This window comes from Mesoplodon bidens (assembly GCF_964165515.1).
Source record: "Mesoplodon bidens genome assembly, chromosome: 14".
NCBI classification, from domain to species: Eukaryota; Metazoa; Chordata; class Mammalia; order Artiodactyla; family Ziphiidae; genus Mesoplodon; species Mesoplodon bidens.
Window position 1 is genome coordinate 12,354,200 of NC_138170.1, and position 26,202 is coordinate 12,380,401.

The 26,202-nt window shown below is 41.6% G+C and overlaps 1 protein-coding gene across 1 annotated transcript in view; it reads left to right on the forward strand.

Annotated features, from left to right (window-relative positions):
• The window catches only part of LOC308628051 (uncharacterized protein), a gene marked incomplete at both ends in the record, with an annotated part of 53,879 nt that overhangs the window by 2,846 nt on the left and 24,831 nt on the right, over positions 1-26,202 (forward strand). The window contains 2 exons of the mRNA XM_081254597.1: positions 11,413-11,469; positions 18,376-18,581. Coding sequence (XP_081110723.1) covers positions 11,413-11,469; positions 18,376-18,581 — 263 coding nt within the window. The remainder of the gene's footprint in view (positions 1-11,412; positions 11,470-18,375; positions 18,582-26,202) is intronic.

A 26,202-nucleotide genomic window follows, 5' to 3' on the forward strand; every position in this document is an offset into this window, starting at 1 on the left:
GATTTTGGTACAAGGAGAAACAAATAGATCAATGGAAAGAGCCTACGCATATATAGTCACTTTGTTTAGAACAAAGGCAACATTGCACATCAATAGGAGAAAGGATGGACTTTTCAGTAAATGGAGCTGGGTCAATGGATATGCACTTGGAAAACAAAATTAATCTTGACCTCTACCACACACAAAAATCAGTTGCAAAAAGAAAAATATTAGTTGCAGATTCATTGTGATATAATGCATCTAAATGTGAAAGGTGAAGCAGTAAACCTGCTAGAGGAAAACAGAAAGAAGAAAAATCTTTATGATCTTCCGCTACATAAAGATTTCTCAAAAATCTCTATGAATAAAGGAAAAAACTGATAAACTGGCAACCTTAAAATTATGAACTTTTATTCATCAAAAGACATCATCAGGGCTTCCTTGGTGGCGCAGTGGTTGAGAGTCCGCCTGCCGATGCAGGGGACACGGGTTCGTGCCCCGGTCCGGGAAGATCCCACATGCCGCGGAGCAGCCGGGCCTGTGAGCCATGGCCGCTGAGCCTGCGCGTCCGGAGCCTGTGCTCCGCAACGGGAGAGGCCACAACAGTGAGAGGCCCGCATACCGCCAAAAGAAAAAATAAAAAAAAAATTGTCTCTTTGAAGAATGGAATAATAATGTGACATTGGTGAGGATTAAGTGACATGTGAAACGCCTAAGGCATGCCTGGCATATAATCAACTCTTCATAACTGGGAAGTTACCAAGTTTGGATGTTGCGTGTATGTAATAGCCTAAAATAACATTTCCGTTAGAAGGAAAACAGAGTCTGTAGGGCGAGGATATCCTTGCTGGTGAGCATGAAACCTCCGTTTCCAAGTCTTCAAGATGAGCAGTCTCCAGACACAGAGTTGAGATGGTAATATTCAACTTCACACACCTTTTAACACTCTCTCCAGCCCAGATGCTCAGCCCGCACCCCACAGCAGCCAGGGCCCCACTGCATGTCCTGGCACTGCCCTTTTAAGGCAGTGAGGTGAGCTCTGGACAGGACAGCTCCCTCCCCATCAGATTCCTGCCAGACTCTGAGAATGGGCTGGGTATGCAGCCCGTGAACACAGACGAAGAAGAGACCTACATCCAACCATGGAGAGGATCATACAGAGCCATGGAAATGGGACCAGTAGAGGCCAGGATGTACCCACAATTATGACTATGGAACAGAAGGATTGGAGGAAGCTACAAAGTTTGTCAATGGTTGGTAATACCAGGATTGGGTTTTTTGCATTGCATTTTATGTCAAGAGGTGTCTGCTGATGAATAGCTTCAACATTGACTGAACCAATCTGCTCCAACAGTGTCGCACTCTGCTGTTCTCACCCAGTTCATTCATGCAGCCGAAGGACACCAAAATTGACGCACTAGGTTGTGAAGTCCTTGGAGGAAGGCACCTTGACTTTCTCATCTTTATGTCCATCCAAATATTTCTCAAAACTAGGACAGAAGTATTTTCCATTTGAATGAACTTATTAATGCTAAGATTACGATGACTGATGTGTTGGTATTTCTAGCAGCACTGGTGGTTGAAACAGAGACTCTGGAACACAGGAAATGCCTTCTTCTCAAGGCATGAACTGCTCATTCAATATTTAACAAATCCTTGTTCTAGACATCGCTTGAAGCATGAAGGACACAAGACAAAGTCCCTGCCCTCGCAGAGCATCTGTTCCTGGGGAAGCTTGTATTTTACTGGATGCAGCGAGAGGAATTTTAACTGGAGGATCACACATTCCCACAGTCTCCACAGCTGCAATTCTGGGTTGGGGTGACAGATGTAAGGGACAACAATATCTTCTGGAAACCTCACATCTCACCATGTAGGAGGAAGCCACTTATGTCCATGTGGCACCTAAGTAATTTCTCCTCTTATTTCCTGTTCTTTCTGGGATGAATACAATGGCTCCCACGCAGAGATACAGGAAAATAGAAAATAACTCGGTGAGTTGCATTCACAGGACCTTGTGAAATCTCCGAGAGTTACAGGGTACCAATGACTGAGGTGACATCCATGCCTCCTATCTAGAGGCCTCCGATGGAGGCCACACTCTCCTTCTGCCTGGGTCAGGTTTCTGCCATGTGATGCCTGCTTAGAGTTTGCACACAGGGTTACAGGCCTGTGAATAACAAACTTAACTAGATGTTGGTGGCATCTTTTCAAACAAAGACATCCAGGAAGTAGCCACTCAGCATGCCAGCAAATAATTAGGTTTCAAGGGGGAAAGGCTTAAATTGTAAGAGGGCATATGCACAGAGTTTTAGGAAAAGATATGTCAGACTGTCCTTAAACTGTGGAGAAACTAAGGGCATCTCAGTAAAGAGAGAAAGTAACATATATGTCAGTTTCCAGTGTTATTTATCTCCCAGAGTGGGGAATGGTGACAGAGAAAGAGGGCGGGAGAGGAAAAAGCCAAGCTTGCACTGCGCACACATCACCAGTCAAGAGCTGTCCCATTTCAAGGGGGTTGTGGTAGCCAGCCTGTATATTGGAGCCAGAGATCCCCAACTCCTGGTACTCATACCCTTGTGTAGTCCCCTACCATATTATACCTGGGTTGGTCTGCGTGACAGATAGAATATGGCAGAAATCATAATAGACCATTTGCAAGATTAGGTTTAAGAAGACATTGTAGCTTCTCTCTTGATCTCTCTCTCTCTCTCAGTTCATTCCCTCTGGGGAAGCTAGCCACATGTTTGAGCATCTCTATGGAATGGGCCACATGGCAAGGAACTGAGGCCTCTGACCAACAACCACAGGAGTGACCTTGAAAGCAGACCCTGCAACCCAGTCAGGTCTTCAGATGACTGCAGCCCCCGGTGATGGCTTGACTGCAACCTTGGAGAACCAAGGACCACCCAGCTAAGCTGCTCCTAGATTCCTGACTCTCAGAAACTGCACGATAAAACAAATGTTTGTTGTCTTAAGCTGCTAAGTTTGGGGGCAATTCATTAGGTAACAGTAGATAACTAGAACAGAGGCATTTTCCACAAAGTCTGGGAAATTAACAGATGCAACTGAAAATGATAGTTGAGTCAGAGATTAGTGCCAGGAGTGCCCCAGGCTACCTGTGCTTTGGCTAAAGATAGTTCCTGTTATTCTAGCTCAGAGAATAGGATGAAGAAGAGTGAGTAGCAACAGAGCTTTCCAAATGACTCCCTATAAAACTGGCTTTTAATCGGTCGGACTGAGGGGGCTGAAAAGACGGGAGATGTTTCAGTATCTGCACTCAACTTCTAACAGCCACCCATCAGACCCAACACAAGGGACAACCCTTCTGGTTAGCCTCCTTGGCCCTTGACACTCCACCCCTTAGAGTAATACACAATGATGAACGAAGCTGAAGCTCCCCAAACCCAGAGAGGATGTTCAAGAAAGCCAAACCAAAAAGGGAAAGAGAGTCAAAGTCGGGGCCAAAGCTGGGAGTGTTTGGCCAGGAAGACGAGAGCGAGCCCATTAGAGTCTACAGTGATTGAGGATGGGGCTTGGATAATTGCCTAGAAAGGGCTTCTCTCTCATCATCTTAGTTGGCCAGGGCATGAGTGGATCAGGTGCACCCCAATGCCCAGCACTGACACCCAGCCCAGATGTCTCTGGAACTAACCTTCCCACTGGATCCCAGCATGGATTGTGCACAGTTGCTCCCAGTGCAGATTCATTTCTCTGGAGTTTTCTGACTGTTGCCAGCTTTCGGCATGGTTTAGAGGCCAGAGGCCTAGACTCTTTCCACATCTCGCCCCTCTACTGACTGTCTTTGTAACTCTGAGCAAGCAGTTTTATTTTACCTTTCCAGACTGTAGTGTTCAAGCCTGTAGCATGAGGCTGTTTGGCTTGTCCATCTCAGTGAAGCCAGACCTATGTCTGGGTCTTTGGCATCATAGCTTTGGCGGCTGGGGGTCTCATTGGGTCATGACCAGCAGATGGTCCATGAGAATGGATTCGAACATAACGATGCATTTCTCTCTTCTGTTTTGCATAATTAGTAGACGTTTTGATCTTTCCAGTTCCTGACTCATTTACTTAATGAATAGTCCCATTATAGAGGAGAATGCCCTATTTTTTCAATTTATTTCAGTACCCTCATGGGGCGAGGTAGAGCCCCTACCTTTTCCTTGAATCAATGGTTGATTTCATGTCTGCCTCACAGTAGGCATTAATTAATTTTCCATAAAAGTTCTGTTGACTGAATCTGGTTCAGTCCTCCCAGGGGAGAGCCCTCAGTAAGTGCGCCTGATATATATATACACAGTTTATTTGCAAATTTTTCATTAGATCTTCACAAAAAAGATTCTAGAGCAGATAGCATTTCCATTTTACAGATGTAGAAACTGAAAGGTAAAGTGAGTTTTCTTAGGCCTTGACAAATCTAAAAATTTAATCAAGGCCCTTAGATGCCAAATCCCATATCCTTTCTGCTATGCCAAATCTTAAGAGGACATGGTGAGTAAGTGGAGTCTTAAAATTTTCCACTTTTGTTTAATACTCCTACTAGCAATTACAACGCTATTATTGTTATTATTCAGCAGATTATCTACGCTAGGTACTTGCTAGGCATTTGATAAATATTTTTTCAATTAATCCTTACTATAGTCCCATGAGGTAGGTTTATGAGTGTCCTACCCATGTTACAAAAGACAAAATGAGGCCCCAAGACATTAAGTAACTTGCTTGGGCATTGGTCCCCATGTCTCCTGACTTTACTCTTAACCACTCCCACTTTTAACCTGTGTTAGGGCAACAGTAGCAAAAAGGAACACAATCTCAGAACCCAAGCAATTTACAGTTTAGTTGGCGAGATTAAGCATGCACAAAGGAAACCATTATAGAAAAATCACAAATGAAAATCGTAATAAATTTAAGATAATTTATAGACCTAAATAACTAGAGGTGCTAAGGAGATGGGAATACAAGAAGCATTTGCGAGAGGGGGAAATAATCAGGGAAAACTTCTTACCTCAAATCAGTTTTTTTTTTTTTTTTCCTTTCTCTTTTGCGGTACGCGGGCCTCTCACTGTTGTGGCCTCTCCCATTGCGGAGCACAGGCTCCGGACGCGCAGGCCCAGCGGCCATGGCTCACGGGCCCAGCCACTCCGCCGCACGCGGGATCCTCCCGGACCAGGGAATGAACCCGTGTCCTCTGCATCGGCAGGTGGACTCTCAACCACTGCGCCACCAGGGAAGCCCAATGAAATCAGTTTTGAAACAGATCTAGTATGGCAGGAAATAGTCCCATCTCTATTGACCAAAGGAAAGGCCAAAGGCTACATCTTCCTCTACCCAGTTTATCCCTCTCCCACCTGACTTTGGGTATCTCTAAGGAGTCAGTTTGGCAATTTGTACCTTTTTAGGAATTTTTCCATTATGAAAGTTATCCAATTTTTTGTCATGAATACGTTTGTAATATTCCCTTACATTCCTTTTAATTTCAATAGAGTCAATAGTGATGCATCCTATTTTGTGCCTAATTTGACTTCTCTCTTTTTTTTTTCTTGGGCAGTCTAGGTAAAGGTTTGCTAATTTTGTTGATCTTTGCAAAGAACTAATTTTTAGTTTTATTGATTTTTCTCTATCATTTTCCTGCTTTCTATTGCACTGATTTTTGCTCTAATCTTTTTTATTTCTTTTCCTTATTTTGGATTAAGTTTGCTCTTCTTTTTTAACTTTTTAAATGTGGAAGCTTAGATGATTGATTTAAGATTTTTTTTCCCTTTTTCTTTTTTGTTTTAAACTAAAAGCGTCTTTTTAATTGTGGAAAATAGTTAAACATTTTAAAGGTGAAAGACAAAGTGGGGGGAAATATTTGTAGCCCATACAATAAGCAAAGGGCTAATTTCTTTAATATATAAAGAGCTCTTATGGGTCAATTTTTTAAAGAACAATAAACCAATTTTAAAAATGATCAAAACAGGGCTTTTCTGGTGGCACAGTGGTTGAGAGTCCGCCTGCCGATGCAGGGGACACGGGTTCGTGCCCCAGTCTGGGAAGATCCCACGTGCCGCGGCTGGGCCCGTGAGCCATGGCCACTGAGCCTGCGCGTCCGGAGCCTGTGCTCCGCAACGGGAGAGGCCACAACAGTGAGAGGCCCGCATACCGCGAAAAAAGAAAAGATCAAAACATATAGACAGGCTTTCAGATTTTTTTTTCACAACTCACACACACACACTGTATTTTATTTTTACAAGAGATAACTAAACTGATATCAAGCATTGTAAATGGATGACCACAACAAAAGCAACAATGATTGCAATTACCAAACACTTTTTTCCCTTTTTCTACTTTAGACATTTAAAGCTATAAATTTCCCACTAAGTACTGTTTTATCTGCATCCCACACATTTTGATCCATTGTGCTTTCAGGTTCATTTAACTAAAATTTTTTTCTAAGTTCTCTTGTGACTTCTTCTTTGACCTATTGACTATTTATCAATGTGTTTTAATTTTCATATATTCAAGAATTCCCCAAATTTCTTTCTGATGTTGTTTTCCAATTTAAATCTACTGTGGTCAGAGATCATACTTCGCATGATTTCAATCCTTTTTATTTATTGAGACTTTTATACTTTTATGGCATAGCATGTTGTTTTTCCTGGAAATGTTCCATGTGTTCTTGAAAAGAATGTGTATTCTCCAGTCATTGGGTGGTGTATTCTATATATACTAGTTAGGGTGCATATGTTGATAGTACTGTTCATGTTTTGCTCATTTTCTGACTAGTTGTTCTATTAAATATTTAAAATGGGGTCTTGAAATCTACAACTGTATATGTTGAGTTGCATATTTCTCCCTTTAAATCTGTCAGTTTTAGCTTCATGTATTTTTTTCACTGACCAGGGATTGAACCCGGGCCCCAGCAGTGGAAGCACCTAGTCCTGACCACTGGACCACCAGGGAACTCTCTAGCTTCATGTATCTTGGAGTGCTATTGTAAGTGCATTTACATTTTAATTGTTACATCTTTCTGACAGATTGACCCTTTTTATCATTATGAAATGTCCTATTTTGTCTCTGATGATATCTAAACTGGGTAGCTTAAAACAACAGAAATTGATTCTGTCACAGTTCTGGAGGCTAGAACTCTGAAATCAAGGTGTTGTCAGGGTCATGCTTTCTTTCAAGGCTCTAGGATTCTCAAGGGAAGAATGTTTCCCTGCCTATTCCTGGTATTTGGTAATTGCCAGTAATATCTGATGTTCCTTGGCTTGTAGAGGCATCACTCTGATCTCTGTCTCCATCATCACATGGCGTTCTCTCTGTGTGTTTGTGTCCAAATTTCTATTTTCTTATCAGTACATCAATCATTGGATTAGAGCTCACCTTAATTCAGTATGACCTTGTCTTATCTTGATTACATCTTCAAAGACCCTATTTCCAAATAAGGCCATATTCACAGATTCTGAGTAGACATGAAATGTGGGGGGAATGCTGTTCAACCCCATACAGCACCCTAGCTCTCTTTTGGTTACTATTTGCAAAGAGTATCTTTTCCCAAAATTTTACTTTCCATTTATTTGTGGTTTTGAATCAGGGTTGTGTCTCTTGTAGACAGGATTGGACTTTGCTTTTTTATGAAGTCTTTCAATTTCTGCCTTTTGATTAGGGTGTTTAGATAATTCAGATTTAATATAATTATTGATATTGTTTGTTATATATTTGTCATTTTGCTATTGGTTTTTTATTTTCTCCTTCTTGATTGTCTTCTTTTGTGTTAAATATTTTTAGTATGCAATTTTAATTCATTGTTCATTACTTTTAGTATTTTTAAAAGTTATTTTCTTAGTGGTTGCTTTAGGATTGTAATGTACATCTTAACTAAAAAAAAATCTACTTCAGTTTAATAATAACTTAATTCTGGTAAAATAACTAAAGTTTCCTTCCATGTAGTTTCATTCTGTCTTTTCTCCCTTATGCTTTTATTGTTATAAATCCAACAATATGGTCTCATAAATATTCCTTTATATAATCTTATATCTTTTAAATCAGTTATGAGGAAAATTGTGTATTGTTTCTGATACTTATGTAAGTACCTTTATAGAAATTCTTCATTTTTTTTCTGTTGATTTGAGTTACCATGTGGTGTCATTCCCCCTTCAGGCTGAAGGACTTTCTTTAGTATTCCTTATAAGACAAATCTGCTAGCAATGAATCCTCTTAGTATTTGTTTATCTGGAAATGTCTTCACTTCACCTTCATTTTTGAAGGGTATTCTTTCTGGATATAGAATTCTTGGTTGATTGACAGCTTTTCCCCCCACTGGCACTTTGAATATATAATACAGCTACCTTCTGGTTCTCATTGTTTCTGATGTGAAGTTAGCTGTTAATTGTATTGATGCTTCCCTGTACCTTCTGCTTTCAGTGATGAAAGGGTCTTTGGCTTTCAACAGCTTGACTATAGTGTGTCTAGGTATGAATAGCCTTCTTGGAATTTGTTGAGTTTCTTGGATTGATAGATAAATACGTCTCTTTTAATTTGAGAAGTTTTTGGCCATTTTTTCTTCAAATATTTTTCTGTACCTTTTTCTCTCTCCTCTCCTTTTGGGATGCCCATTAAGTATATATTAGGACACTTGACGTACAACAGAACCTTGAGGCTCTGTTCATTTTTCTGCACATTTTATTCTTTCTGTTGTTTTTTGTTTTGGGTTTTTTTTTTTTTTGCAGTATGCAGGCCTCTCACTGTTGTGGCCTCTCCCGTTGCGGAGCACAGGCTCCAGACGCGCAGGCTCAGAGGCCATGGCTCACGGGCCCAGCCGCTCCGCGACATGTGGGATCCTCCCGGACCGGGGCATGAACCCGTGTCCCCTGCATTGGCAGGTGGACTCTCAACCACCGTGCCACCAGGGAAGCCCCTTTCTGTTTAAACTGGACAAGTTCTTTTGATCTATCTTCAAGTTCACTGATTCTTTCTTCTGCCATCTTGAATCTTTGTTGAGCCCTTCTAGTTTTTTTATTTCAGTTATTGTACTAACACCAAAATTTTTATTTTCTAATAATTTCTCTATCTTTATTGAGATTCACTGTTGATTGTTGTCTTAATTTCCTTTGAGTCTTTGCACATAGTTTTATTTGTTTGAACATACTATATCTGCTTTGAAAACTTTGATAAATCTAACATTTCTAGTCACTTAGAGACAGTTTCTATTGACTGCTTTTTTTTCTTAAATATGGGTCACACTTTCCTTTTTCTTGCATGTCTCATAATTTTTGTTAAAAATTGGTCATTTAGGGACTTCCCTGCTGGTCCAGTGGTTAAGACTTCACCTTCCAATGCAGGGGGTGTGGGTTTGATCCCTGGTCAGGGAGCCGGGATCCCATATGCCTCACGGCCAAAAAACCAAAACATAAAACAGAAGCAATATTGTAACAAATTCAATAAAGACTTTAAAAATGGTCCACATCAAAAAAAAAAAATTGGTCATTTTAGTGACTCTGGATTTATTTTGTCTCCTAAAGTTGTTTTTTTTGTTTTGTTTTGTTTTTGTTTTTTTTTGTGGTACGCGGGCCTCTCACTGTTGTGGCCTCTCCCGTTGCAGAGCACAGGCTCCGGACGTGCAGACTCAGCAGCCATGGCTCAGGGGCGTAGCCGCCCCACGGCATGCGGGATCTTCCCAGACCGGGGCAAGAACCCATGTCATCTAGCATCGGCAGGCAGACTCCCAACCACCGTGCCACCAGGGAAGCCCTAAAGTTGTTTTTGTAGCGGTTTATATGTTTAGTGGTTTGCCTGAACTATATTTGTGAAATCTGTCTATCTCCTTTGTGGTATGTGACCACATCTTCATAGATGGCTTTACTCAAGAATATATTTTTGTTTTTATTTTTTAGCCTTGTTTCTATGGTTTCACTGTGTCTGCATAGCTCAGTGGGTCAGCCAATAATTGGACAGAGACTGTGCTCCAACACCTCAAAGCAGTTAAGCTTCATCCTCTGCTGATGCATTTGTATGTAGAGAGGGGAGCACATTCATGGTTTAGTCTGTTTGGGGTTTGCTTTCTGATGGGCCTTTTGAGTCTTCTATGCTTATTCACAAGACCTTAGTGTCAGCCAGGAGTCTCTAAATAGCTTGAGGATTCTTGGTCTCTGCTACATACGTGCAAAGCATTAGCAGGGAATGTGCTTACCCCAGTTACAACCTCAACCTCTGGCCGGTAGAAATGAACGCTTGGCCCTCCCCAGCTGTCCTGCCTCTGGGAAAGCACTTTCACTGACAAGGACCCTGAGTGTGGGCATCATCCACTGCTCCAGATGGAGTGAGCCCCCTTTGACGGCGAGAGCAAAGTTGCTGGTTCTCACGGTCCTTCCTCCCTGACAGTACTCCACATCGAAGGGATAGACAGGATCAGCCACAGACTAGAGTGCCATAGATTTCCACCAAGTCCAGCATTTGCTAAAGCATAAACATTTCTCAGATTGTTGAATGCCTATGGTCAATTTCCAGAGTGCTGAAATGATTGTTTGGGGGCAATTTTGTCCATCTTTATAGTTGTTTTTAGGGAAGAACGTTTGACAGTCTCTTCACTCGACCGTAATCAGAAGTCCTGCCTGAAATCACTATCCTTCCCAACACTTTTGGATTTAATTCTTTGAATCAAATTCCCTCTGGTTTAAGTACCTAAAGCGCTTTCTGTTTTCCTGATCAGACACAACTCAAACATCATATAGTCTTTAGGAACTTATTGTCAATCAAGGAATGAGTGATAATTTGAATAGGAAATAATTCTCAAAGGTTTGGCCCCATTCACCTGCCCCAGTCTTTGGTTTCCTCACTTGTAAAGAGAAGTTCATAATACTTAGCTAATTAAGTTGTTCTAGGAAGTAAGTGAGATGACATATAGGAAACACCCGGGACACAGTACAAACCTTAAATACATATTTAATTCTATATTCCCTCCAGTTTAAGACCCCATTTCTTTTATTGTTCCTGGCAAACGGCAGCCTGAATATTCACTCACAAACCAGATTCTTGTGCAAATCTACACATGAGGAAACTAGAAAGAAGCCAAGTTAATTAAACTGCTTAGTGATTCATCGTCTGGCTTTCAGATGCCTAATTTCCTTTCAGTTGCCCACAACAAAACTTTTTGAAGACCCATAGTTGAGTCTTATTTTTATGACTGAATTGATTAAAACATTTAGATTCTTTCTCGGACTGTAATCTGGTTCCTATTGCTGTGAATAAGCAGGACATTCCATACTGCAGACACAGCAGACTTTGAATAGCTCCATGCATAAATTATGATGTTTGCTTGTTAGCAATACTGTCTGTGACGTCAGTAGCAGAGTCAGCTAACAGATGGTGGGAGATGCCACCGTTTTGAACAGTAGTATGGATGTAAATAGATTCCTGTTGCTGGTTTTAAAAAACTGGATATTTTACATTTAGAGTGAATCCCGTATTCTGCTCTTTGGCTTAGAGAGTGGAAAGCGTCTTCCCATCAAGGTAAGCAAAAAGGTCCATGTTTTCCCCCTTGTTGGTTCTCCATGGGTGGCTACGCTCTCACGATTGTCAATCAAAGATGGATCATAGGGTTTTTACAACTCATGCTCTTGGCATAAGATGATGCTGGCTGATACTCAGAAGCAGGAATATCCATGTTTTCCTTTTTCTTATGTGTTAAACTCTTTCTTATCTGGAATAACTTATTTTATGTTTTTTGTTTTTCTGTTTGTTTGGTGGTTGTTGTTGTTGCTGTTGTTTTGGCCACGTTGGGTCTTCGTTGCTGGCTGCGCGCGGGCTCTTCTCTAGTTGCAGTGCGCGGGGGCTACTCTTTGTTGCAGTGCTCGGGCTTCTCATTGCGATGGCTTCTCTTTTTGCAGAGCACGGGCTCTAGGCACACGAGCTTCAGTGGTTGCAGCATGCAGGCTCAGTAGTTGCAGCACACAGGCCCTAGAGAGTGAGGGCTTCAGTAGTTGCAGCGTGTGGGCTCAGTAGTTGTGGCACTCAGGCTTAGTTGATCTGTGGCATGTGGGATCTTCCTGGACCAGGGCTCAAACCCGTGCTCCCTGCATTGTCAGGTGGATTCTTAACCACTGCGCCACCAGGGAAGTCCCAGGAATAATTTATTTTATAATACATTTTGGTGTGTTAAAATCTTTCATGAACAGAGTTCACACTAGAAACATTGTGTGGGTATCCATTTAAAAATGAGAAAGGAGATTTTTATAAAATAAAAAAAATACTAAATAGGGCTTCCCTGGTGGCGCAGTGGTTGAGAGTCCGCCTGCCGATGCAGGGGACACGGGTTCGTGCCCCGGTCCGGGAAGATCCCACATGCTGCGGAGCGGCTGGGCGTGTGAGCCATGGCCGCTGAGCCTGCGCGTCCGGAGCCTGTGCTCCGCAACGGGAGAGGCCACAACAGTGAGAGGCCCGCGTACCGCAAAAAAAAAAAAAAAAAAAAAAAAAAAAAAAAAAAATACTAAATAAAAACAACCTAACTGAGACAGTGGGCCAGGATTCTGTAGCTCCTCCCTGCTACTCTCTAAGCACTACAGGTGGTGTTGACCACCTGTAGCTATGCAGAGGGAGGGGCCTCATTCCTCTGGGAGGTTCCCAGGTATGTCGGCTGAGTCTCCCAAATGTGACCAAATGGTTTAAGCAAAACAAAAAAAGTGTGTGTTGGAAGACAACATTTTACCTGAATCCGAGGGCGTAAGCAACGTCTTCAGGACTTGGTCTTACTTGCTCCATCCCTTGGCTACCCTTGCTGTCTCCCTCCAAGAGCAGACACCACCCACCACGCCATCATGGGGGCAGAATGGCTGCCAGCAGTTCCAGGTGCATAGTCTGGCTCTCAACGGGTTTTGGGGGTCAGCTTTAATTGGACAGGCTGAGATCATTTGCCCTCCCTGAATCAATACATGTAGCCAGGGGAAGAGACTTAGCCCGGCTTCCCCAGAAGCAGAGACTGAGATAGTGGTTTGGGGGCACAGGATGTACTGAAGGAGTGCCCTTCAGGAAAAGCCTGAAGGGAGGACAGGGGAGGGGAAGGAGCAAGGACCTGGTCTCAGGATCAAGTCTAACCTGGTCTGACCCACAGGATATGACCATGGAGCACAAACTGCATCCTAGATTTGCCTCCCCTAAAGGCAAGGGGGCCTGACCATTTACACTCCATATCATTCAGTCATTGGCTACAGTCTGCTCTGCCCAGGGGGAAGGAGTTACTCCCCAGGGAAAGCAGCTCTGTCAGCTCAGAGCAGTTCCCGGGAGAGGGGATTTGGCAGCTCATACTCACAGCACCAGCTGCACTGCTGGTGACAGTGTCCGAGTGGGCACCACTACCTTAATTTTAGAGGGACTCCTCCTGTATCCCTGCACACCCCACCCCTGTGGGAGCATGCCTGCTTGGCTGACACAGATTTCTCAAAAAACTTGTGGGTTTTCTTTGGGTGTGTGTGACTCTCCTTGGGATTAACTCCATTAGATGAAACACTCTACAACTCTTTGAGATAAACCCTTCACTACCTTGAGCTCCTGCATGGAGGCTGAGGAACACTGCTCTTAATCTCCCCTTATTGTCTGATTGAGAGGATCACCCAAAGCTCTTTAAAGGGACGTTTGTATGACTGAACAAAACTCGGATCCTTTGATTTTCTTGACGTATTACAGAAGGTTGTATTTACACAGATATAGATAACCAATATGGGGGGGGCGGTAAGTAGCCGTCTCCACCACACAATGGTTTTAAAGGCAATTCCCTCTTAATCTTTGCCTTAGCTTCTTGGTTATTTTCAAGCACTTATTTTTCCATATGAACTTTTCTGTCATTACTGTTGTTCCATATGACTATTTTTAGCTAGCTCTAAACTCATTGTGATAGAATGGCAGTAATGTCCATACATATTAATGTTGGGAGGATTCTTATTTCTATGATACTAAGTCTTCCTATCCAGACGTGTTATATCTCTCAATTGATTCAGTTTTTATGTCCTCTAGAAGATTCTATTTAAGTTAAATCATGCCTTTCATGTTAAATTTACTTCACGTTGGATATTGTTACTACTACAATGAGATGTTCTTCCATTTCCAATTTTTGTTAATACAGAAAATATATGCAACCATTTAACCAAATTTTCTTTTTAAAGATTTTCTTTCCTAAAATATCATGGATGATTCTGCCTATTTTTAAATTTAATTTTAACTTAATTTTATTCTTTTGGTTTAATTGCATTCAATAGAACTTTGGGAACTGTTGAATTATAGTGATAGATGGCATAAGTAGTTTGAAACTGATTTTGATGAAATTGGCTCTGCATTTATACTCTTTAGTCTAAAGCTTTCTCTTGGTAAATAATCTTTATCATATTTAAACATTTTACTTGGAAACCTTTTTAAAGATTAGGAATAGCCTTTTTACTATTTATTGATTTCATATTATCATATTTAATTTATTGATTAAATATATTGTGATCATTTATTTTTTAAAAATTAGAGTTAATTTTCTTAAAGAGTTTTGGATTTACAGAAAAATTAAGAAAGTAGTATGAGCTCCCTGAACCCAATTTCCCCTATGATCAACATCTTATATTAATGGTATATTTGTTTTAATTAATGAACTAATATTGATACACAATTATTAAATTTTTATTATTTATTTATTTATTTATTTATGGCTGCATTGGGTCTTCGTTGCTGCACACGTGCTTTCTCTAGTTGTGGCGAGCGGGGGCTAGTCTTCATTGCCATGCGCGGGCTTCTCATTGCGGTGACTTCTCTTGTTGCGGAGCACGGGCTCTAGGCCCACGGGCTTCAGTAGTTGTGGCACACGGGCTCTGTAGTTGTGGCTTGCAGGCTCTAGAGGTTTAGTTGCTCCGCGGCATGTGGGATCTTCCTGGACCAGGGCTCAAACCCGTGTCCCCTCCATTGGCAGGCGGATGCTTAACCACTGCACCACCAGGGAAGTCCCCACAATTATTATATAAAGTCAATTCTTTATTCAGATTTCCTTAGTTTTTACCTAGCATCCTTTTTCTTTTGCAAGTTTCCATTCAGGATGCCACATTAAATTTAGTTGTCATGTATCCTTAGATCCCTCCTGGCCATGACAGTTACAAAGGTTTTCCCTGTTTTTGATCACCTTGATCAAAACAGTTTTGTTTTTTTGTTTTTGGGGTTTTTTTTTGCGGTATGCGGGCCTCTCACTGTTGTGGCCTCTCCCATTGCGGAGCACAGGCTCCGGACGCGCAGGATCGGCGGCCATGGCTCACGGGCCCAGCCGCTCCGTGGCATGTGGGATCTTCCCAGACTAGGGCATGAACCCGTGTCCCCTGCATCAGCAGGCGGACTCTCAACCACTGCGCCACCAGGGAAGCCCGATCAAAACAGTTTTGAGGAATACTATTTAGATTCATCACTGTTGGTGTTGACCTTGATTGCCTGGCTGAGATAGCATTGTCAGGTTTCTCTACTGTGAAGTTACTCTCCCCCATACCCGTTCCTTACAGTTCTCTTTGGAAGGAAGTTGTTATGCACAGCCCACACTTAAGGGCTGGGGAGTTATTCTCCCCCTCCTTGAGGGTGGAGTTGCTATAGAAATTATTTGGAATTCTACTGCATGGGAGATTTGTCATGTCTATGAAGTAACCCTCTTCATCTCCAGTTATATTTCTTGCCTTCGGTCTACTCTGTAAGACATTAGTTATAGCAAAACAGCTTTCTTTTAGGTAACATTTCCATGGTACGCTTCTTTATTTTACTTTCAGTCTCTCTCTGTGCCCTTAACTATGTCTCCTGTAAACAGGATTACTGTATTATAATTAGAATGAATTTGTTTTATCTAGACTGACAATTTTAGTCTTTTACTTGATGAATCCAATCTGTTTACATTTTATGTAATTAGATGTATTTGTGTGTGTGTATATATATATATACACACAATATACACACAAATATATATATATATATATATACTGTCTTACTGGGATGACTTTTCTATTCGGTATCTGTTTTATGCCACTTTTCTCCTTTTCTTGACTTTAAAAATCAATCAAAATTGTAATTTTTCTGTTATTTCCATGTAATAACTTTTTTTTTTTTTTTGCGGTATGCGGGCCTCTCACTGTTGTGGCCTCTCCCGTTGCGGAGCACAGGCTCCGGACGCACAGGCTCAGCGGCCATGGCTCACGGGTCCAGCCACTCCGCGGCATGTGGGATCTTCCCGGACCGGGGCACGAACCCATGTCCCCTGCATCGGCAGGCGGACTCTCAACCACTGCGCCACCAGGGAAGCTCTGTAATAACTTTTTAATTACACTTTCCTTCACTTTTTTAGTGGTTAAGCTAGAGATGATAATATGTGTCCTTACATTATTATAGTTTAACACATGATTATTTTTACTAATTTCTTAATGATGCTGCAACCCTAGAACACTCTGACAACATTTACCCCATCCTACTCTCTGTGTTATGATTGTCATGCATTTTATTTCTTTTTTTGTTTTTGGCCATGCCTCATGGCTTGAGGGATCTGAGTTCCCCGACCAGTGATCGAACCCAGGCCCTCGGCAGTGAGAGCACCGAGTCCTAACCACTGGGCCACCAGGGAATTCCCTGTCATGCATTTTATTTTTTTTAACACCTTTATTAGAGTATAATTACTTTACAATGGTTTTCCCTGTTTGTTTGGTTTTTTTTTTGCGATACGCGGGCCTCTCACTGCTGTGGCCTCTCCCATTGTGGAGCACAGGCTCCGGACACACAGGCTCAGCAGCCATGGCTCACGGGCCTATGGTGTGTTAGTTTCTGCTTTATAACAAAGTGAATCAGCTATACATATACATATATCCCCATATCTCCTCCTTCTTGCGTCTCCCTCCCTCCCACCCTCCCTATCCCACCCCTCTAGGTGAACACAAAGCACCGAGTTGATCTCCCTGTGCTATGCAGCTGCTTCCCACTAGCTATCTATTTTACACTTGGTAGTGTATATAGGTCCATGCCACTCTCTCACTTCGTCCCAGCTTCCCCCTCCCTGTGTCGTCAAGTCCATTCTCTACGTCTGCATCTTTATTCCTGTCCTGCCCCTAGGTTCTTCAGAACCATTTTTTTTTAGATTCCATGTATATGTGTTAGCATACGGTATTTGTTTTTCTCTTTCTGACTTACTTCACTCTGCATGACAGTCTCTAGGTCCATCCACCTCATGTCATGCATTTTAGATCTACATATATTTTAAACTCTACAAAATATACCATTATATACTATTATTGTTTTGTATAAGCAATATCGTATGTTACCCTTCTGCTGTTCTTTTTCTTCTGCATTTGTTTCCCTCTTTGGATCATCTTCCTCCTGCCTGATAAACTCCTTTTTTTTCTTTCAGTGCAGTTCCTGCTGGCAACAAATCCCCTTGGTTTTCGTTTGTCTGAAGATGCCTTTGTTTCCTTATTTTTTTCATAAAAAGAAAGCACAGTTTACATACAGTAAAATTTACCCTCTTTTAGTGTACAATTCTGCAACTTTTGACAAATGTACACATTTACATAATCACAACAATCGAGAGTTAGGACTGTTCTATCACCCCAGCACATTCATTTTTTTTTTTTTTTTTTTTTTTCTTTTTGCGGTATGCGGGCCTCTCACTGTTGTGGCCTCTCCCGTTGCGGAGCACAGGCTCCGGATGCGCAGGCCCAGCGGCCATGGCTCACGGGCCCAGCCGCTCCGCGGCATATGGGATCCTCCCAGACCGGGGCACGAACCCGTATCCCCTGCATCGGCAGGCGGACTCTCAACCACTGCGCCACCAGGGAGGCCCTCATTTTTTTAAAAGCATATTTAAAATACAATTCTAGGTTAGCAATGATTTTCTTTTATCACTTTAGAGATGCCATTCCATTATCTTCTGTATTTCTTTGTTTCTATAGAGAAGTCACCTGTCAAATTTAATACTGTTCCTTTAGAGATAGAGTGCCTTTTTCTCTGGATGCTCACAAATTTTTTCTCTTTGTGTTTAATTTTCAGCAGTTGGACTATGTAATGTTTCTCAGTGTGAGGTTTTTTTTATTATAAAAGTTTTCTTTTTATTTGTTTCCCCCAGCACTGGGCTTCTGAATTGTCCAGGCCCTGTTCCTCAGCCTGTGCCCAGAATAACAAATTCCCTTAAGAAAATAGTCATCTACACTAACCAATCTCTGAAAGATTCTCTCATTCCTGGAATTTTAATCTGTCTCATAATCCTTGCTGCCACAGCTCTCTGATGTATTTGGAATATAATTTTTATAATTTATCTGACTTTTCTTAATGTTATAGCAGGCACTTTGACCTGTTGTAATCTATTATGTCTTAACTAGAAGGGCAAGTCTGAGCCTTCCTCTTTTCATCTCAGCCATGTCATACTTCTGTCCACAGATGGAGTCTTTCCTCTTGGATGACATCGGCTCCATGATACAGAACAAGGCCATTGAGAGAATCATCTCACCAATGACTGTTCAGCTTTGCCATCTGATCATCTCAATGGAGAGGAAAGACATGGACAATGAAGTATTTGCCTCTTTGGAGAAGATGGCAGAGGAATTGGCTCAAGCTAGTGAAGAGTTTGTGCAAATTGCCCAAAGGTAATAAATTTAAACAACTCAAGCTCTTTACTCTGACAAGTTTGCAGAAGAACAGTATAAATAGAGCCTTATTATAGTCTCCTTAGATACTTTTGGAAAGAAGTCAGGTGTGACAAGTAAATTGATAAAACATAAAGCAAAGCTACTGAATATGTTGTTATTTATTAGTCGGGATGTAATTTCAAAAGGCAAACATTTCAGGGGCTTCCCTGGTGGCGCAGTGGTTGGGGGTCCGCCTGCTGATGCAGGGGACACGGGTTCATGTCCCGGTCCGGGAGGATCCCACATGCCACAGAGCGGCTGGGCCCGTGAGCCATGGCCGCTGAGCCTGGGCGTCTGGAGTCTGTGCTCCGCAGCAGGAGGGACCACAACAGTGAGAAGCCCGCGTACCGCAAAAAAAAAAAAAAAGAAGAAAGGCAAACATTTCAGAATTAGCTGACTGAGTTTTCCACTAAGAATACATGTTTTCATCCAACATGTATTTATCTACCACCTCCTAAAGTGTCAGGCACTATTCTAAGTGCTGAAATGTAGCACGAATAAGACATTCACAGTCCTTGCTCTCAGGAGCAGTGGATCAAACAGAAAGGAAACATACAACAATATCAACAAGGAAAAGCCAAATACATAAATAGAAAAGTAAGCTATTTCAGTGAAAAAGAAATAAAAATGAATTTTAAAATCTGGAATATATATTCAATCTTACTAATCCTCAATCATTCTTTTACCAAACATTTAGCAAACAAAGAAATGAAAATTAAAATGGTAAGATACTATTTTTCTGGACCAGCATATCAGCAACTATTAAAGAATAATGATAATGCTGTGTTGGCAGACATGAGTCATCTCATATACTCATGATAGAAATGGAAATTGGTGTTTTAGAGGGTAATTTGATAAAATAGATCCAAGACTTTAGAAATATGTACCTGTTGACTCATTAATTCCAATCTTACTAATTTATCCAAAGGACATACTCACAAATATGAGCTAAGATGTATTTACAAGGACATTTGTTGTGTCATTATTTAAAATTGTGAAAAAGTAGAAACAAGCTAAATGACTTAGTTTAGTAAACCATGATGTAACCTTATGGTGAAACAATAAAACAAAATAGATGCTTAAAATGTCAATTAACATTTACTAATTAGGGGAAATACTTGTAGTATTGCTTTACATGGGGAACTGGGCTATCAAACAAAAATTTTAAGCTAATATAGAGCTAGAATTAATATGAACAGAGAATGCACCTATCATAATAATAACTGTTCCAGGCAAGGGTCATCAGTGGATGCTAAAATTAGTGGGCAAAAGTTTAATGGGGAGCAGGATATTTGTATTGTCTCTAGTTATCTTCCGGCAGAGTATTTATTATTTACAAAGGGGAAATAGTAGTTTTACAGAGGAGAAGCCTGGCAGATATCACTTTACCCAAGTGATCAAGGTTAACATTACTGTTATTGGGACAAAAACAACACCACATGCCCACTGATGTGGGCCACTGAGAAGGACACAGCACCACTTCTGTGGAGTCAATTGCCAAGATGTAGAACCTGAATCTATTAGTAAAATATCAGGGATTTCCCTGGTGGTCTAGCGGTTAGAATTCAGAACTTTCACTGCTGTGACCCGAGTTCAGTCCCTGGTCGGGTGACCATGCACATGGCCAAATATATGTATGTGTATATATATATATATATATATATATATATATATATATATATATATATATATATATATATATATGTATATCAGAAAAACCCAAATTCAGAGACCTTCTACAAATAAATGGCTTGTATTTTCCATAAAGTGTCAGGGGTCAAGACAAAGTCTCAGGAACTGCTCCAGATTCAAGGAGACTGAGGGGACGTGTATTAGTTTTTTTTTTTTTTTTGCTGCTGTAACAAGTTATCACAAACTTAGGGACCTAACACAACACAAATTTAGTACCTCGGAGTTTTGAAGTTGGTGGGCTTGGCTGGTTCCTCCGTTTTGGGTCTCACAGGCCAAAATCAGGTGTCCATGGGCCGGGCTCTTCTGTAGAGGCTCTGGGAAGAATCCGTTTCCAGGCTCATTCAGGCTGTCCCTTGTGGTCATGGGACTGAGGAACCCAGTCTCTTGCTGGCTCTCAGCCAGAGGCTCATCTTTGCTCTTCAAGGCTGCCTGCATTCCTGTGGCCCCTCCAGCAATGGCGGGCCAAGTTTGCCCACGCTTCAGACCTCTCTGACTTCCCCTTCTGCCTTATTCTTCTGCTTTTAAGGGCTCATGTGATTACTTTGACCCACCTGGATAGTCCAGGATAAGTTCCCTATTTTAAGGTCACCTTAATTGCATCTGCAAAGTCCCTTCCCACAGTACCCGATTAACACTTGATTGACTTACCAGGGGATGGGAACGTTGGGGTGGGGGCATCTTTAGAACTGCCCACCACAGGACTCGACAATTAAATTTCATACATGTCCTCAGATTGGGAGCAATTAGCAAACTTAGAATATGGATTTTGGATTACATAATGGCATTGTACCAATGTTTAATTTTCTGATTAATTTCTGATAATTGTGTTGTGGTTATGAAAGTGAATGTGCTTGTTCTTAGGGAATCCACACTAAATCATTTCAGGGTAAAGAAGCATCATATCTGGAACTTTCTATACACACACACACATACATACACAAAAAGAGAGAATGATAAAGAAAATGTGGCAAAATGAGAACAGTTGGTGAATCTTATTGAAGGATATATTGGAGTTTGTTGTATTATTTTCGCAAAAATTTTTGGAAGTTTGAAATTATGAAGAGCTACAAAAACATTGTTAAAAAGATACTCATGGGGGCTTCCCTGGTGGCATAGTGGTTAAGAATCTGCCTGCTAATGCAGGGGACATGGGTTCGAGCCCTGGCCCAGGAAGATCCCACATGCCGCAGAGCAACTAAGCCCGTGCGCCACAACTACTGAGCCTGTGCTCTAGAGCCCGCGAGCCACAACTACTGAGCCTGTGTGCTGCAACTACTGAAGCCTGTGCGCCTAGAGTCCATGCTCTGCAACAAGAGAAGCTACTGCAATGAGAAGCCTGCACACTGTAACAAAGAGTAGCCCCCGCTCACCACAACCAGGGAAAAAGCCCATGCACAGCAATGAGGACCCAACGTAGCCAAAAATTAAAAAAAAAAAAAAAACACCTCATGCTCAAAAGTTAAGTGAATTAGAAGCAGAGAGGATTCAAAACTGTACATGAGTCCTCAAAAAACCAAAAATGGAATTACCATATGATACAGCAATTCTACTCCTGGTTCTATATTAAAAAGAATTGAAAGCAGGAACTCTAACAGATATTTGTATACCCATGTTCACGGCAGTATTATTTTCAATAGTCAAAAGGTGGACACAACTCAAGTGTCACTAGACAGATGAATGCATAAACAAAATGTGGTGTACACATACAGGGGAGTATTAGTCTTAAAAAGGAAGGAAATTCTGACACATGCTACATCATGGATGAGCCTTGAGGACTTAGTGTTAAGTGAAATAGACCAGGCACTAAAAGACAAATACTGTGTGATTCCACTTATGTGAGGTTCCTACAGTAGTGAAATTCATAGAGACAGAAAGTAGAATGGTGGTTGCCAGGGGTGGTGAGGGGCGGGCTCAGGAAGGGGGAAGATGGGAAGTTATCGTTCAATGGCTACGGAATTTCAATTTGAGGGACTTCCCTGGTGGTGCGGTGGATAAGAATCTGCCTGCCAATGCAGGGGACACGGGTTCGAGCCCTGGTCCGGGAAGATCCCACATGCCACGGAGCAACTAAGCCTGTGCGCCACAACTACTGAGGCTGCACTCTAGAGCCCGTGAGCCACAACTACTGAGCCCATGTGCTGCAACTACTGAAGCCCACGTGCCTAGACCTCGTGCTCCACAACAAGAGAAGCCACCACAATGAGAAGCCCACTCACAACGAAGAGTAGCCCCCGCTCGCCGCAACTAGAGAAAGCCGGCATGCAGCAACAAAGACCCAATGCAGCCAAAAATAAATAAAATTAAATCTTAAAAAAAAAAGAGTTTCAATTTGAGATGCTGAAAAAAGTTCTGGAGATGGATGGTGGTGATAGTTGCACAACAATGTGAATGTACTTAATGCCACAATAGCTGTGCACTTAAAAATGGGTACGATGGTAAGTTTTATGTTATGTATATTTTAATACACACCCACAAGGTATGCAGCCAGAGGCACTGTACATGGTGTGACCCCAGTGATGTGAAAGGAAAAAAAGATTCATGGAAAGAAACTTGCCAAAATTTTTACAATAATTTACTTAGGAGTTTGAGAATAGAGTGATTTTATACTAATTTAATGCTCTTTTGTACATTCTAAGTTTTTAATGCAATGCATTTTGTAATCACACACAAAAAAGGGCACACAAAACTTTGGGAGAAGTTAAATATCCTTTTTGTCTGCTTCATTATAAATGCATTTACTGTATCGTCTGTTCCGGGCAAGTAAGTTATTTATAAAGAGAATTATCTGTGCTCATGATCGTGGGATATGGTCCAGCCCATCAAATCCGAGTGACACTGCAAATAATTCATATTCTGACTTGGGTTTGGTTCCCTTGGCTTTCAGGACAGCTCCTCCAGCAGTTCTCAGGAGAGGGCAAATGGAGGCAATCTGTACACAACGTGCTAAGTGTTTCTCTCTGGCTGGCAAGTTCCAGTGTTTCTCTCTGCTGTGTAAGCTCTCAGGAGGCCAGAAGGAACTTGCCACATCAGCAGACCAGCACTGGCATCAGGACGGGGCTACAGGGAAGACCCCACAAGAAGAGGCCAACACAGCATATGTTCCCTTTTGCTTAAAAATGTATCGTACGATGAACATTTAGAAAATATGAATGAGATGAGGAAGAAAAGAATTACCCATAAGTCTACAGCCCATAGGTAACCACTGTGAACATTTGGTATATATTGATTCCAGATATTTTTGCTTTCTCTCTCTCCTTCCCACTCCTTCTTCCCATCCTTTTTTCTACCCTACCTCTCCATTTTCATTTAAAAAATTCATATAAAGCATATCTATCCATGGATATGCCTGTATATATGTTTATGTGTTTACCATTCATATATATGATCATACTGGTTGGTAAACAGGTAAGGGTCCCTGGGTTGCACATCCCACAGGGTACCACTCACTTCAGAGTCTGGGTGAATCGTGCCTTTGGGGCTGTGACTGCACAGTCAGCATGAGCATCACAGCAGCCCTGGGGAAGACGGTTTAACACACCTTCTCTGCCCTCCACTTCCAACTTCAGTCTCTCCTGGACCACACAGTTGGAGATTTTCTAGTTACCTTTCTGATTTCTAGCATAATTATACTGTGGTCCAATAAATATTCTATATGATGTCTCTTCTATTATGCAGTTATGCATTTTTATATTATCCTTTTAATGTTGTACACTATGCATGAATTAGTTCAGTACAACATGAATCCTTGACTTTTTAGGCTCTAATATAAATTAGTATTGATTTTGTGTGTGTGTGTGTGTGGTACGCGGGCCTCTCACTGCTGTGGCCTCTCCCGCTGCGGAGCACAGGCTCCGGACGCGCAGGCTCAGTGGCCATGGCTCACGGGCCCAGCCGCTCCGCGGCATGTGGGATCCTCCTGGACCAGGGCACGAACCCGCGTCCCCTGCATCGGCAGGCAGACTCTCAACCACTGCGCCACCAGGAAAGCCCAGTATTGATTTTTTACAAAGGTGTAAAGGCAAATCGGTGGAGGATGCTTAGTCTTTCAACAAATAGTGCTGGAATAATTGGATATTCATATACCAAAAAAATGAACTTTGATACATACTATATTAGATTATATACAAAAATTAACTCAAAATGGATCACAGACCTAAATATAAATCCTAAATCTATAAAAGTTCTAGAAGGAACCATAGGGAAAAAAATCTTTGAGATCTTGGATTAAGAACAGAGTTCTTAGACATAATGCCAAATGCATGATCCATAAAAGAACAAATTAGACTTTTTCAAAAAATAAAAAACTTTTGCTCTTCAAAAGAAGAGAATGAAAAGAAGCTACTACTAAGAGAATGAAAAGAAGCCGGAGACTGGGAGAAAATATTTACAAAGCATCTATCTGATAAAGAACTTGTATCAAAAATATGTAAAGAACCATCAAATCTCAGTAATGAGAAACAAACAACTTAATAAAAATGGTCAAAAGATTTGAATTGATACTTTACCAAAGGAGCTATGCAGATGGTAAGTAAGCATATGAAAAAATTCTCATGAAGATAAAACATTATTAGCCATTAGGGAAATACAAATGAAAACCACCAGATAGCATTACAGGGCTTCCCTGGTGGCGCAGGGGTTAAGAGTCTGCCGGCCAATGCAGGGGACACGTTTGAGCCCTGGTCTGGGAGGATCCCACATGCCGCAGAGCAACTAAGCCTGTGCACCACAACTACTGAGCTTGCACTCTAGAGCCCGTGAGCCACAACTACTGAGCCTGTGTGCCACAACTACTGAAGCCCGTGTGCCTAGAGCCCGTGCTCCGCAACGGGAGAGGCCACTGCAACGAGAAGCCCGCACACCGCAACGAAGAGTAGCCCCCGCTCACCGCAACTAGAGAAAGCCTACACGCACAGCAACGAAGACCCAACGCAGCCGTAAATAAATAAATAAATAAATTTAAAAAAAGATAGCATTGCACATGTTATTGCAATGACTAAATTTTAAAAGACAATCCAAGTGTGGTGAGGATGTGGAGGAACTGGACCTCTCACACTGCTGATGAGAATGCAACATGGTCCAACTACTTTGGAAAACATTTCGGCGGTTTCTTTAAAAGTAAACATATGCCTACTACCACTAGGTATTTATATGCTCACAGCAGCTTTCTTTGTAATAGCCAAAAGCTAAAAACAACCCAAATATCCATCAACTGACAAATGAATAAACAAACTGTGGTATAAGCATACAATGGAATACTATCCAGCAGTATGAAGGAATGAACTACAAATGACATGGATGGATCTCAGAAAGAATGATGCTGCATGAAAGAACTCAGACACAGAAGAGCACATTTTTTTCATGTACACAGAACGTTAGATAATGCAAGCTGATCTATGGTGACAGAAAGCCAGGGATAGGTGGGCTGGGGGGCCCAGGCTGTAAGTCAGGAACGAGAGAGCACAAAGGGCATTAGGAAAGTTTCAGAGGTGTTGGATAGGTGTTCACTGTCTTGTGGTGATGCTTTGATGGGCGAATACGTGTCAAGCTTATTAAAATTTATACTAAATATGTGTACGTCACTTCTACCGCAAGAAAGCTGTTAAAAAATAATAGAGTTCAGGTACATACATCACTTCATTTTCCCTAATGTTAACAACTTATATATCCATAGTGCAATTTTCAAAACCAGGAAATTAACATTGATACAATACTATTAACTATACTGTAAACCTCATTCAAACTTCGCCAGTTTTCCTCCTAATGTTCTTTTTCTGTTCCAGGATCGAATTCAGGGTTCCACATTGCATTTAATGGTCTCTCCTTAAGATTTTCCAATCTGCGGCAGTTCTGCATTCTTTGTCTTCTATGACCCTGATACTGTGATTAG